This window comes from Schistocerca nitens, chromosome 2 (genome assembly GCF_023898315.1).
Source record: "Schistocerca nitens isolate TAMUIC-IGC-003100 chromosome 2, iqSchNite1.1, whole genome shotgun sequence".
In the NCBI taxonomy this organism is placed as follows: domain Eukaryota; kingdom Metazoa; phylum Arthropoda; class Insecta; order Orthoptera; family Acrididae; genus Schistocerca; species Schistocerca nitens.
Window position 1 is genome coordinate 113640598 of NC_064615.1, and position 16273 is coordinate 113656870.

At 39.6% G+C, this 16273-nt stretch overlaps 1 protein-coding gene across 2 annotated transcripts in view; it reads left to right on the top strand.

The window, feature by feature from the left end:
* Positions 1 to 16273, top strand: part of LOC126235784 (centrosomal protein of 78 kDa) — a 142348-nt gene that overhangs the window by 91811 nt on the left and 34264 nt on the right. For both annotated transcript variants that reach the window (XM_049944591.1, XM_049944590.1), the window contains exon 6: positions 8974 to 9161. In XM_049944591.1, the coding sequence (XP_049800548.1) occupies positions 8974 to 9161 (188 nt within the window). The remainder of the gene's footprint in view (positions 1 to 8973; positions 9162 to 16273) is intronic.

Consider the following 16273-nt stretch of genomic DNA (forward strand, 5'->3'; position numbering starts at 1 on the left):
ATTTTTGTATCTTTGGATAGAAAATTATTTTACCTTATGACTATTACTGTTATTTTACACATTCAGAAGAAAGATTTTGTTAGGTTTATGGGTGCTAATAATCTCAGTATTGAGCTTCCTAAACTCACACCACCACCACCACCACCAACAACAACAACAACAACAACATACAATACAATGGAAAGCAAACAGCTACACATCTAGGAAATATTATATTTCTTTTCAATCATGTTTAATCATGAGTGGTATTTATTGCTGACAATTAACTTCTCATGTTCAGGGTTCACAGTCATGTAGAATTTTTTAAAAAGCATCATATTTGCTGTTGATTGGAAACATTAATTATTTCACCCAATTTTGCCCTTGGAGCCATTTTCAAGTGATGTTGCAGAAGATTTTATTTCAGTACACATCAGACTTCAAAATCTCTGACACGTATACATGTCATCATTAGATACTTGAAAATGGCCCAAAGTCCAAAATTGCAATAGTGAAATAAATAATGTCTGCACTTAATGGCAAATTTGATGTCCTAAAACAAAAATCAGTTTCAGTTGAACACAGTACAAGGACTGTTCAAAAAGTATCCACCTATGAGTTATAAAATGAATCTTTCTTCAGATACAATTGTTTGGCTCTAGTCTCCTTCAAACTAGTACCATTCAGCTTCTACACACCTCTCCTAATGCTTCTCCCATTTCTGGAAGCATTACTGGAAAGCCTCTTTTGGTACGGTATACAGCTGTTCCGTCAAATTCTGCATAATGTCTTCCATTGTTCTGAAATATTGTCCCTATCAGAGTCTTTTTCAGTTTAGGGAAATGCCAAAAGTAACTCTGTAACTGGATAACAGGGAGGCTGGCAAACCACAGCCATGTTGTGTTTGGTTAAGAAATTCTGAATTAATTGACATTGGAGTCAAAATGGACAGTCAGCATCACATTCACATTGCTGTAGACCTGCTTCGCTTGTTTGGGTCTCGGGCATGATAGATGCTTCCATTGCAATGACTGGAACTTTGTTTCTGGGTTGTACACATAAACCCAGGTTTCATCACCAGTGATCACTGAGTTAAGAAAATTGGGATTGCTGTTCACAGTAACCTGCATGTTCTGTTTGATCCTCAAACAAAGTTCTTCTGCTCTGTTGTTTTCAACTTTGGCACAAATTTTGCTAAGGTCCTAAAAGTTTCATTAAAATGGAATGAATGGCTCCAGTACAAATTTTAACCTCATTTGCAAGTTCTCTGATAATGATTCATCTACCCTGCGAGCTTAAAACAAAACATGATTCAGTAACATTGTTCTGCTTTTTCTGTCACACAACATAAAATCCGACGACTACCACTTACACCTGTTCTCTTGTCAATGGCTAGCCAATGACTGACTGTTTCTACATTGTGAAAAAAATTAGGCATAAGCATCCCAAGACCGTTGTTGTTTTCAACAATAAAAAAATAAGATTGGATACTTTTTGAACAGCCCTCATGCAGCACAAAAAATAATTTCAGCATAGAGTTTCCTGTAACCTGATACAAAGTATTCAGCAACCTCCCATTAGACATAAATACATTAAGAATACCTGTAGTTCAAAAGTAAATGGAAAATGTACCTTTTTGCAACCCCTGAAATTACCTCGTTATTTATGGTCAAGGATGGAAGATCAATGTTAGCTGCACAACAGGTGGCAGTATTTATTTTAAATTGTGAAAACAGTCTCTATTCTTATGGCACCTAGGTAACTTTTTATATCGTAAATATCAGTGTGACTGCAAATATCTGCAGCTAGTAGTAAGGAGATAACAGCCATAATTTGATATGAAAGAGAAAACAACTAACTTTTTTCATAGTACTGTCTTTTGTGCTGGTTTGTTCTGCACTTCACACAGCTTGAGTTATCACAGATATGCCATAGTAGTTTAATAATAGTTTATTGTTAGTGCAGTTCTAACAGTCACTTCTAATTGTTATGGGTACTTAGGTCCATCTATAACACGGGAGAGACACCATCAGACTTCCAGAACTGTATCATTGTTCCTATACCAAAGAAGGCAGCAGCTACAAAATGCGAACAGTACTGAACTCTAAGCCTAATATCACATGCATCAAAAATTGTCATAAAAATAGTTCTGAAGAGAATTGAAGAGAAGGTGGAGGATATGCTGAGTGAAGATCAGTTTGGCTTCAGAAGGGGGTTGGGAACAAGAGAGGCGATTCTGGCACTGAGACTCGTTATCGAAAAGCAATTACAGAAAATAAACCAACTTATATTGCCTTTGTAGACGTGGAAAAGGCATTTGATAACGTTATCTGGCAAAAGATGTTCAGAGTGCTAAGGAAAAGTGGAATAAAGTACAAAGACATCAGCGTGATAGTCAGCTTCTATAAGAATGAGGTGGCAGTGATTAGGAACTATCACCATGAACAAGAAGCAAATATTAGAAAAGGGGTAAGGCAAGGATGTGCTCTCTCTCCTCTTATATTCAATGCTTACATCCAGGAAGCTAGAGACCAAGTTTGAGAAACTACTGAGGTGGGGATCAAAATTAATGGGCAGAAGATAGACATGCTACGTTATGAAGATGATATTGCTATAGTCCCAGAGACAAAAGAAGATCTAGAGGAAGTCCTCAGAACAATGGAAAAAATTCTATGCAATCAGTATGAAATAAGAATAAACAAGAAAAAGACTAAAGTGATGGTATGCATTACAGGAGCAGAATATGATCCTTTGAGAATGAGAATTGGAAGAGAGGAGCTGGAAGTGATAGAGGAATTTACTTACCTGGGAAGAAAAATCACAAGAGATGGTAGAAACCAGAAAGAAATTGCGACCAAAATACAAAAGGCCAAAATTGCATTTAATCGGAGAAGGAACTTACTCACCAGCAACAACATCAGTCTGAAAATAAGGAAACGTATCATGAAAGGTTTCGTTTGGAGTGTGGCCCTATAAGGATGTGAAACTTGGGCGATTGGAAGAGAAGGGAGAAGACGGCTAGAGGCCCTGGAGATGTGGTGCTATAGAAGGATGATCAAGATCAGCTGGAGAGATAAAGTAACAAATGAAGGGGTGCTTAGAAGGGTACAGGAAACCAGATCTCTGTGGAGGCACATCCAAACAAGAAGAGACAAACTTGAAGGGCACATCCTATGACACAACAACGTCATTGGAACAATAGCAGAAGGAGCTATTGAGGGAAGGAATCGGTGGGAGCGACCAAGGATATCATACATGCAACAGATCATGAATGACGTTGGATGTAAGACATACGTGGAAATGAAGAGGAAGGCAGACAGAAGAGAGGAATGGCGCTCAGCTGCAAACCAACCTCAGGGTTGAACACTAAAAGAAGAAGACTTTGACTCATTTTACATCTAAGAAGCTTCCCTTTTATGTATTTCCATGTATTTTCAACATTACCTCAGAATTAAATGAAACAATAAGTTTACTGTTACCAGTCACTTGATAAAGTAAACTCATTGTTTAATTTAATGTCAATAACAGTCACAGTAAAGCATAATCTAAAAGTTTTTGCATTGTCAGAACAAGACCAGTCAGTTGGATAACACATTCCTTACTGTAATTTCAAAATAGTTGTGTTTTATTATACTGGTGATAGGTTTCGAACTACCAAGTTCATTTTCAAATCAGGCCTATTAAAGCTGCATGAATAGTGCTTTGTTATGTGACAGTCAGATCCTGTATAGGTAATATACACATCATACATAATAACATGGAACATCAGACCAATTTCACAATGTAGATGTATCATGAAATGCATTCTAGCTCAACTGCAGTTCATGAATACATCTACATTGTGAAACTAGTCTGACATCCTGTATGTTTAAGTATTGTGTATATTATGAATGTAAGAATTGATTGTCACCTAACCAAGCACTATTAGTGCAGCTTTAACAAGCCTGGCTTGAAAATGAAATTAGTAGTTCAAAAATAATTGCCTATGAGACTTTATATGGATGTGTCCTAAAGTTAAACAATGGAAATCCAGAATGGAATGTAACAATATCATCGTCTCCATTTTGGAGAGGAGAGTAAAATGAGCAGAGGAAATCAATGTAAATCAGTCAAACTGAATGAGTCAAACAAAAGCAACGAGAGAGAGAGTATGAAAATCTTGACACTGAAAAAAGAAGCAGAACATACACAAAAATACACAAATGTTCTGAACAGATGTGCTGACTGTGAGAGAAAAATATTGTAAAAGATTTAAAATGTTATTCCAGTGATTAAAAGAAAGATAATGCCGCTGGCCAGATTAAGGAAATTTCTAAGAACATAAATAAGGATGTCCAGGAAGGAAATACAGCAGAATATTTAGAGGAAGGACTAAGAACAAAGTAAGTGGGAACAGAAGGCAGCATATAGATTTTGACAGCAGTCAAAATACTTTAAAAAGAGTGCTGAAAAATGACTCCGTTATAATCTTTATCATCACTTGATTGAGAAATTATTCCATATCTGCGGCAAGCACCATTCAGATTTGGTACATGAGACAATTTTGGAAATGTCTTGACCCCAAATGAATTTGTTCCCCATTACGTGTTTTGATACATCATCAGAACACAGCTGTGGTGATAATAGCAAAATAATTAGAAGAAATGCTAATGGAGAAATTTTTTCACTCATGATACAGCAATATCACTTTCAATAAAATACAAAGCCAAGCTCACAAAAGTAGCACACATGTCACTGAAAATAAGACTCTCCTACCTACAGAGTCAAGTGTCAAACTGCCTATGCACCGATAACATACCAATGAAGAAAGTGTTTCACACTTTTCTTTTGTATGATAAAGCTGCATGGCAGTGCAAATTTTTTTTGTTTTACTCACATATCACTTTTAATTTCAGTAATACTTGTGCAACTTTCCTATTGCATTGTAACAGCTGGATTGTAAAGGGAAAAAACTATTTTTACTGTTTCTGTATGAGGTGTACATTGTTCCATTTCTGTGCCTGTTGTGTAATTTGCACATAATGCTGTCTTGATGTCTGCATTTGTGCTGTATATACTGTCCATGTTTAGATGATGCAGATTCTTTTGTAATTTTTTATTACTGTGGCATGTTAACGCATTACACAAGAACAGCTTATGTTTAGTCGCAACTTCAAGTAACAACCAATTGATACACCACTTTAATATTTCCATAGTGATCATATTTTTTTATATTCAATATATTTTCTGTACGATGTTAGGACAATTTTGTGTCAACAGTGTTTTCTACATTGGTAGTCATCAGTGCATAGGTAGTTTGGCACTTGACTCCATGGGTATGAGAGTTTTATTTTCAGTGACTTTTGTGCTCGCTTTGTATTTAATTGTAGGAGTAGAAATTACTGCATTATAGTTGAAAAATTTTTTCACAAACATTTCTTATACCACTTCCTTTCACCATAGCTGTGTTATTACGATGATGATGTTGATGGTGGTAATGATGATGGTAATGATGATGACAATGTGAAACTTCCTGGCGGATTAAAACTGTGTGCCTGACCGAGACTCGAACTCGGGACCTTTGCCTTTCACGGGCAAGTGCTCTACCAACTGAGCTACCGAAGCACGACTCACATCCGGTCCTCACAGCTTTACTTCTGCCAGTATCTCATCTCCCACCTTCCAAACTTTACAGAAGCTCTCCTGCGAACCTTGCAGAACTAGCACTCCTGAAGGAAAGGATACTGCGGAGACATGGCTTAGCCACAGCCTGGAGGATGTTTCCAGTATGAGATTATCACTCTGCAGCGGAGTGTGTGCCGATATGAAACTTCCTGACAGATTAAAACTGTGTGCCCGACCGAGACACGAATTCGGGACCTTTGCCTTTCGCGGGCAAGTGCTCTACCAACTGAGCTACCGAAGCACGGCTCACGCCCGGTCCTCACAGCTTTACTTCTGCCAGTATCTCGTCTCCCACCTTCCAAACTTTACAGAAGCTCTCCTGCGAACCTTGCAGAACTAGCACTCCTGAAAGAAAGGATACTGCGGAGACATGGCTTAGCCACAGCCTGGGGGATGTTTCCAGAATGAGATTATCACTCTGCAGCGGAGTGTGCGCTGTGAGGACCGGGCATGAGTCGTGCTTTGGTAGCTCAGTTGGTAGAGCACTTGCCTGCAGAAGGCAAAGGTCCCGAGTTTGAGTCTCGGTCGGGCACACTGTTTTAATCTGCCAGGAAGTTTCATATCAGTGCACACTCCACTGCAGAGTGGTAATCGCATTCTGGAAACATCCCCCAGGCTGTGGCTAAGCCATGTCTCCGCAGTATCCTTTCTTTCAGGAGTGCTAGTTCTGCAAGGTTCACAGGAGAGCTTCTGTTAAAGTTTGGAATGTAGGAGACGAGATACTGGCAGAAGTAAAGCTGTGAGGACCAGGTGTGAGTCGTGCTTGGGTAGCTCAGTTGGTAGAGCACTTGCCCGCGAAAGGCAAAGGTCCCGAGTTCGAGTCTTGGTCAGGCACACAGTTTTAATCTGCCAGGAAGTTTCATATCAGCACACACTCCGCTGCAGAGTGATAATTATGATGACAATGTATCAAAATACGTAATGGTGAATGAATTAATTTGGAATCCAGGCACTTCCAAAATTGTGTCTGCTCATTTCTCAAAAAGCTACGTGTAATCTGTCAAATGCCCATCTGCCCAAAAAATCAATATTTTCCAGCATAACAAATTTTTGTTCTTTGATATCCTCCCCACAGTATAGAGATCAATGTATACATCAATCAGTGTCTGGTTACCAAGAGTTTAATTTGGGATCTGGGTTTTTTGCAGCACTTTTAAAGTGATAGTACCTGACTACAAGGTCTGTTCAAAAAATTCCAGAACTTGTCCACAAAATTTTATACACTTACAATTTACTTATTGTGAATGGTCTCCTTCAAAATACTCTCCTCCACAATTGATACACCACTCCCACTACCAGAAGCAGTCTAGGTACACCTTTTGCTGAGTCACACGAAGAGCCATCTGCAAATTATCTTTTATCTCATCTATCATTGCATATCGTCACCCTTTCAATGGGTTTTTCAACTTTGGACATAAAAAGAACTACACAAGGGCCAGGTCTGGATAGTACAGAGGATGAGGCAGCACAGTGATTTAATTTTTTGTTCAATAGTCACACACAAACAGGGATGAATGTGTGGGTGCATTATCATGCAAGAGCCATGAATTGTCTTGCCACATTTCAGGCCATTTCCTTCTCACATTTTCTCACAGGCATCACAACATGTTTCAATAGTACCATAAATTATCAGTTTGTCCCTGCAGCACAAATTCATGATGAACTAATCCTTCAAAGTCCAAGAAAACTATCAGCATGGCTTGGACTTTTGACCTGACTTGATGAGCTTTTTTTGGTCTTGGAGAACCACCCATTGTGAAGATTGAACCTTGGTCTCAACATCTTATCCGTACACACGTCTCATCACCAGTTATTAATCTCTTACGAAACATCTCATTCTCATTTGTGCAATCCTAAAGCTCTTCACAGATTGCGAGGTGAAGATCTTTCTAGTCTTGATTCATGAGCCATTGCAACACAATGCATTCTAAGATGCTGTGTCTCGATTTCATAACATGATCCAACTGAAATGTTACATTCTTGTGCAGTCTCTTGGACAGTCAGCCTTTGATTGGGACACACAATTTCGTTGATGTTCCTGACATGAGTGTCGTCAGTAGACATCGAATGGTGTCCTGAACAAGGGTGATCTTTAACTTCCATCCGGCCATTTTTAAAACATGTGAACCATTCATAACACCAAGTATGGCTAAAACACTCATCACTGTAGGCTTTCTGTGTTATTTGGTGTGTCCATGTAATGGTTTTCTTGAGTTTCACACAAAATTTAATGCAGACACGTTGCTCCTCTAACTCTGCCATCTCGAAATTCGCAAACCTTGCGACACAATGTTCTACTCAAAATAGTACTGAACAATAACTAAGAGACATACAACAATGAAACTTCCGGCAGTTACACATTAAATACAGGCATGTGCAGGGATGCCAATCACATTTCACTCCAAAACACCATTGGCACTAAATTACAATGTTCCAGAATTTTTGAACAGACCTCATAAGTACAGTTATGAGAGCTCAAAACATGGGAGAAGGTAACCTTGACTGATGAGTCATGGTATACAATCGTGCACACCTATGGTAAGGTACAAACAAGTACACTGAAAACCATGTGTAGCTCTGCATCCTCAGTGCCAAGTGGGTACTATTCAGATAGGCCGTGGCGGCATTGTCAGGAACTGATCTCCTTGATTTCTCTGCAGCTGTTGAGCTGTCATAGATCACAATGGTATCCCAGCACGGTCAGTGCCTCAAGGTCAGCAACCTCGCTGCCATCATTAACATGAAAAATAATGCCATGTCCTGCTACACAGGTGTGCACATGAGAAGTCAAGTGGTACTATGCTTCGCAATGTAGCGTACAAAGCTCCAGCCAGCAGTGTCATTCTGCTACGTCTGTCTCTTGTGTTGCTCAGGATGTGTGTAAAGCATGTAGCGTTGATTTTCATATTAATTTAGATATCATACTGAGCCAGTGTAATGATCATTAGGGGTAGCATAAAGCAAACATGAAAAGTATTATGTTAAGAGGTGTCATCAATAGTTTTCCTGGCATATAAATTGTTCTAGGGACAGAAGCAGTCTCCCAAAGTGGCACTTACCTCAGTGTTGCCAATTACCAGGGTAGTCAACAGCTAGAGTGTGTAGCATGGGAAAGACAGAGAGCCCATAGGCAACACCACAAAGTAATTCTCCATCTTTGTCTGTACTGAATGCATTGTGTACCCCCCTTTGTATGTGCACATCACTGTATAAAATTCAGATGCTCATGAGTGTACTTTATATTTTTCTTTTTGGGAAAGAAGTGAATAAATAGACTGTTAATATGATCTACTTTTATCCATATTTTAACACTGATTCTTTCTTTTGCAGCCATAGATCTGCAAAACTGTGGAATAACAAATCAAGGTGCCCAGGAAATTCTCAAGTTGCTGAAAGTTAATACTATTTTGACTGTTGTTGATGTACGAAATAATCATGATGTGAATGGTGACTTGCTAAATGCTATAAAAAAACAGTTGGCTGAAAACAGTTTAAGAAATGTAGAAGATACACAGGAGGTATACCTAACTAACTTAAAATTAAATCTCACCTAACTAACTTAAAATTAAATCTCGTAGATTTTTTTTTAATGGTGATAAATTATTAAAACTCTCAGCATTGTTTACCAGAAATGTTCTGGAAACAGATTCACACAAACAAAATTCTGAACAAAAGGTTAAATGTGAAAGTTTTTATTTAAAAGCTTTGTTCTTGCTGGTCAATACAATTGGAATAATAGAGTTGAGGTAGAGGGGGAGGGGATGACAGTACATTTAAAGAAAATCTATCTTGAACATTTGAGACTTCGTTAAATTTATGTAATTAAATGTAGTTTTAAGAGAAAGTAAGACTGCTGTCAGTTTGGACCAACTTCCACTCATAGTTGAAGCATTCGGATTCACACAAAGGCTGTTGCGAGTGCTATCCAGGAAGTAACCATACATGCTGCCTGAGACTGCAGCTAGCCCACGAATGCATCTTGAAGTTCCTCATTGCAGGCAAACTACTTAGAGCCAAGCCACTTTGTCATGTGCATGAAGAAGTGAAAGTTGTTTGGAGTCAAGTATGAGCTGTAAGGAGGATGTTCAAAAATGAACTGGTTCATCAATTCTTGTGTTCCATAAAATTTCACAATGCCAGATGTCCGTAATTTTCTGCCACAATATTTCAACACAGAGCCTTACGATACAGGTGACAGTACACTGAGCTCCCCTATTTAAAATCTCGTCGGCATGTGCGTGGTATACAGAATCGTCATTTCTTAATGCTTACTTGAGCGCAAATGCTTCTGCTACAAGATGCATGCTGCTGAGAGAGTCTTCCTTGGTGAAAATTTGGCTCATCAATGTCAGATCAATCATCTTCATGCAGTAAAATTGCACAGGCATGCCAGCTACAGAGAGCACAAAGCTTTTCTGACAATATTCCCGACAGAATCCAACTAGAAACCTGTATCCCAGTTGATAAGAGCCTCAGACAGTCATTTTCTACTGATTCATTGATAATGGGAGTTCCAGAAGTCACAATTTTTGCTGCATTGGATTTTGTCGACTGATCAGCTGAAATACAGTGTTCAGCAATAGTGGATTTGCTGAAGGAGGTGAGTATGCCACTGGTGTTCCACAATGTGCTCCAGGAATTGGGCATCATTTGCGCTATCATGATTTGCTGCATTAGCAGGGAATTTTACAAACACCTGCTTTATCTTACTGAAAGTTATATTTGACTGACCCCAGAAGCACTGAGCTATTTGGTGGAGGAATATAGGTCACTTTAGCCTTATGCTTTTGAAGTCCTGACTAGTTTTGGGGAAACATTTACAGTCTATGGCAGTTAGTCTTTTGTCTTCAAGGCCTCATCATTATACTCTTCCTTGTTCTACCATTTATGTGTCTGTAGCATACTCTGTATCTTCTGGCAATATAATGTAAATGTATAGATAAAAATCTACTCACCAAGCAGCAACAGGAGAACACACGCACAAAAAGGTTTAACTTTTGCAAGCTTTCGGAGCCAGTGGCTCCTTCTTCTGGCACAGTGACTCTTTCTTCTGGCAGAAGAGTTGAAGGGGAAAGAAGAGAAGTGAAGGAAAAAGACTGGAAAGGTTTAGAAAAAGGGGTCCATTTCAGAAAAGTCACCCAAAACCCTGGGCCAGGGGAGACCTACTGAATGGGGTGAGAAGGAAAGACTCTTCTCATCCTGTCTGGTAAGTCTCCCCTGACCCGAGGTTCTGGGTGACTTTTCTGAAATGGACCCCTGCTACTAAACCTCTCCTTTCCTTCACCTCTCTACCTTCCCCTTCGACTCTTCTGCCAGAAAAGGAGCCACTGGCTCCAAAAGTTTGCAAAGGTTAAACCTTTTTGTGTGTGTGTTCTCCTGTTGCTGCTTGGTGAGTAGATTTTTATCTATACATTTACATTATATTGTCAATAATTGACTAGTTTTGTATCTTATGAGATGAATATGAATTTTCCAGGAACACAATTGTCAGGTGTTCCAGTTCCTCTTACATGTCATCTGCATCCGATATGGTATGGGCTTGATGAATCAAAGTGTTCACAGTGCCCACTATTTCTATCAAATTGCAATTGATTTGAAAACTGCTAAGTCAGTGTTCGTTCCTCAGAATCTTCCATAAAAATGTTTGGTCCCCAGTGGACGTAAGGCTCCTAATGGTGACACTGTCAGATTGTTCATAAAACTTATTGTTAAATAAAACAGGGTGTTTAAACAATGCTGTCATATCAGCCACAACCCTGTCACCAATGACATGAAGCTACCCTAACACAGGTACTTTCATAAAAAAGAGGACAACATTGACCCTCACCAATACATCATTGCATTTCAGCTTATGTGTATTGAGTCTGTTGATAAAATTGGTAGAAGTTATTATAACTGTGGACATTTGTGTAAAATGGATCTGAGTACAGATGCTAAGTACTTAGTCATATCAAAGTTGGCTACTGAAATATTGCTCATAACAGATCATAGGCTCACCTTTATGATCTAGGCTGTCCACACAGCCTAGGTGGAACTGAAGTATGTGGTCTTAGTCTCTCAGTAGGCTCCTTTGGTAGAAAGCCAGAAGTCAAGAGTTCCATTGTTCCTCTCATCACACTTAGATGGGTCATTATTGGTCTAGTGATATGTTGAGCTACATAATCAAACATCGTTCTTATTAATATAGTCCTCTCATGGCATGATCATGGTAGCTTTACCTTTAACCACTTTGAGTACAATGGTATTTACATCTGTTGTGGAGGATTGCCCTCTCCAAATGTATTATGTTACTTTTCGGTGGCGCGGCATTCACCAACACATGGTGAGACTCCTGATGAATTTCCTCTGTTGCATCTGTTACAGGAGGTTGGAAGGGACATCCAGCAATTCACTCGAACTTTTATGGAACAGCCTATATGCCAAGAAAGCTTTAAATTCCGCATTGAGTCTTGTGTTTGCTAGACAATGTGTGGCAGAACATTGTTGTGTCAATACTTGATGGTGTCACTGTTTACAGTTCTGTCAATAGAGCTCCTTCCACATCACAATGGAAAAAGAGAGAAGCTGTTATCCATTAAGTTTTGTATTCTCAAAAAGGAGTTTTGTGACTCACTGAGTACAGAGCTTGTGTTATGCTCATTATTTAGTCACAGACTCGTACAAAATGCCTGGAGAAATCTGTGAAAAGTTGTCCTAGAATTGAGAGACCATGAAATGTCTGTTAGCACAATTTTATATGAATTTTCTGCACTAGTTCATTGCAGACTACAGATGGATGACCACTTCTGTTATAATCTTGAATATTTACCCCTTCCCTCTTAAACAGACACCACCATTGGCATGCAGTATCTTCACTCATAGCATTTGGCCCATATATGGCACAAATTTTTGTGAAGAAAATCAAGAACTTTGAGGATTTTTTTGCCACTAAAACTATTTTATAGTTTGATTTCACATTCGGTGTCATCTTCATTTACTGTTCACTTTGAAAAACTTCTCTGCTATTGCAGCTGTAAGCACACTGACCTACTATGTGAGTCAGCGTAGTGACTGTTTCACTTCCCTCACTGCTTTCCATACTACTTAAAAACATAGACTACTTCCCAAGTAATCCATATAATAACTATTATTCGCCTTAGCATTTGTTAAGTGCTAATGCAAGATTATATTGTCTTGATGTAGTGATGCAACATATCAGCATTACAAACTTGATGCGATATTTTAATGTTTATGTACAGAGGAGACTTAATGTTCACCTGCCCTATTTCTAGGATGACTTAGCACTAATGTACTTTGCTAAGTTTGGAATTAAATGTGATGTGCTTTCCCTCATTTGCATGGCAGTATATGTGCATATAAAATATCTCTCTCAAACATACTAATATAATGCTGAGGATGAAATTTAGAATTCTTAAAACGTTATTTTAACACTTTTCTGCACATTTTAAAAGAGTTAATACAACATTTGTGCAGGTAACAAAATAAAACTCTATCGCACCACATCTCAAAATCTATGGTTCTGATTTTTTTTTGTACCATTTTATACTGTCACAAATCAAGTGTGTGTGTGTGTGTGTGTGTGTGTGTGTGTGTGTGTGTGTGTGTGTGTGCGCGTGTGCGTGCCCGTGAACAGTTACAAGGTGCTAATTATGAGGTGCTATTTAATAAATGAGCAATGACAGAAGACTGTATTGGAGGATTATATAAGCAAAGACACAGAAGTACCAGCAAAAGTTGTTCACAGTAAACCAATATAAATTAAAACAAATTTTGAATTTTGACACAGTTGTGTAGTGATCTTAAGTAGAATAGGCTTCTTTATAGTGGTGTAGTGATCTTAACAACACCAGAGAAGGAAAGTTGCTACTCACCATATAGCGGAGATGCTGAGTCGCGATAGGCACAACAAAAAGATTCATACAATTATAGCTTTCCGCTATTAAGGCCTTTGTCAGCAGCAGCCGACACACACACACACACACACACACACACACAGTCTGCAGTCTTAGAGAACTGAAACCACACTGCAAGCAGCAGCACCAGTGCATGATGGGAGTGGTGACTGGGTGGGGGTAAGGAGGAGGCTGGGGCGGGGAGGGGGAGGGATAATATGGTGGGAGTGGCAGACAGTGAAGTGTTGCAGTTTAGACAGATGGCAGGAGTGAAGGTGCAGATGGGGGAGGAGGTAAGTAGCGGAAAGGAGAGAAATAAAAAGAAATTAAAAGACTGGGTTTGGCGGTGAAATGACGGCTGTGTAGTGCTGGAATGAGAACAGGGAGGGGGCTGGATGGGTCAGGACAGTGACTAACGAAGGTTGAGACCAGGAAGGTTACAGGAATGTAGGATGTATTGCAGGGAAAGTTCCCATCTGCGCAATTCAGAAAAGTTGATGTTGCTGGGAAGGATCCATATGGCACAGGCTGTGCAGTAGTCATTGAGATGAGGGATATCATGTTTGGCAGTGGGATGTTCAGCAACAGGATGGTCCACTTGTTTTTTGGCCATAGTTTGTTGGTGGTCGTTCATGCGCACAGACAGCTTGTTGGTTGTCATGCCTACATAGAATGCAGCACAGTGGTTGCAGCTTAGCATGTAAATCACATAACTGGTTTCACAGGTAGCCCTGCCTTTGATGGGGTAGGTGACGTTAGTGACTGGCCTGGAGTAGGTGGTGGTAGGAGGATGTATGGGACAGGTCTTGCATCTAGGTCTATTACCGGGGTATGAGCCATGAGGTGAGGGATTGGGAGCAGGGGTTGTGTAAGGATGGACGATTATATTGTGTAGGTTTGGTGGACGGCAGAATACCAAGGTAGGAGGGGAGGGAAGGATAGTTGGCAGGACATTTCTCATCAGGGCACGACGAGAGGTAATCGAAACCCTGGCGGAGAATGTAATTCGTTTCTCCAGTCCTGGATGGTACTGAGTTACGAGGGGAATGCTCCTCTGTGGCCGGACTGGGGACTTCGGGAGGTGGTGGGAGACTGGAAAGATAAGGCACAGGAGATTTGTTTTTGCACAAGGATGGAAGGATAATTACGGTCAGTGAATGCTTCAGTGAGACCCTTGGTATATTTTGAGAGGGACTGCTCATCACTACAGATGCGATGGCATGGGTGGCTAGGCCGTACAAAAGGGACTTGTTGGTATGGAATGGGTGGCAGCTGTCGAAGTGGAGGTATTGCTGGTGGTTAGTAGGTTCGATATGGACGCAGGTACTGATGTAGCCATTTCTGAGGTGGAGGTCAACATCTAGGAAGGTGGCTTGTTGGGTTGAGTAGGACCAGGTGAAGCAAATGGGAGAGAAGTTGTTGAGGTTCTGGAGGAATGTGAATAAGGTGACCTCACCTTCAATCCAGATAGCAAAGATGTCATCATTGAATCTGAACTAGGTGAGGGATTTAGAATTCTCGGTTTTTAGGAAGGATTCCTCTAGATGGCCCATGAATAGGTTAGCACAGGATGATGCCATGCAGGTGCCCATAGCCATACCGTGGATTTGTTTGTAGGTAATGTCTTCAAAGGAGAAGTAATTGTGGGTGAGGATATAGTTGGTCATGGAGACTAGGAAGGAAGTTGTTGGTTTGAAGTCCACAGGGCGTCTGGAAAGGTAGTGTTCGACAGCAGTAAGACCAGGCATTAGGAATGTTAGTGTACAGGGAGGTGGCATCAATAGTGACGAGCAGGGCACCGTGTGGTAAAGGGAAAGGAACTGTGGAGAGTTGGTTGAGGAAATGGTTGGTATCTTTTATATAGGAGGATAGGTTACGGGTAATAGGGTTTTGTTGTGCCTATCGCGACTCAGCATCTCCGTTACATGGTGAGTAGCAACTTTCCTTCTCTGGTACTGTTACATTCCATCCTGGATTTTCCATTGTAGTGATCTTACGTAGAATAGGCTTCTTTATAGTCATTATAATATGTTTTGTCCCTTGACATTAAAATTCCAGCAATAAATTTAGCATCAGATTTTTTTCAATTTATTGAGTTTTTCAACAAGTGATATGGGTTGATTTTGATTAAGTAACACTGCAAAAAGCAGCTTGTATGCAACTTTCGTGGTGTTTGCTTATAACCCACAATTCACTTCCATAAACAATTGTTGGAACTGCCATTGTCTTATAAAGTTCCACTCATGTTTCTTTTCTTGTTTCATTTTTTAGACATGTTATTTATTGTTCCATATGTATTCCCGAACTTTGCTAACTTCTTCTCTATGTCTTCGACCTTTTATTATTAACCACAGTGTTTGTCTGTACAGGATGTTTTCCATTAAAAGCCACTGATTTTGTCTTCTTTTCTGATATCATCAAATGGTACCTTTCACAAATCTTGTCTAATAAATGCATTTCCCTGCTCTGTCAGCAGTGTGGCATTGTCTACTTACAAAAGGCAATGCAAGTGTGTGTTTCTCTTAACCTTAATCCACCCCATTAAAAATCTCATTCCATTTCTGGATTGTACTATCTAAATAAATGTTAAGAAGTGTAGGTGAAACACTGTGCCATTGTCTAACTCCTTTGTTTGTGGATATAAGCTTCATTAGAGCACCATTTATATTTAAAATTACTGTGTGTGTTTGTGCAGACTTCTTAAAACTTTTAAGATGTTGTGGATATCCTCCTTTCCT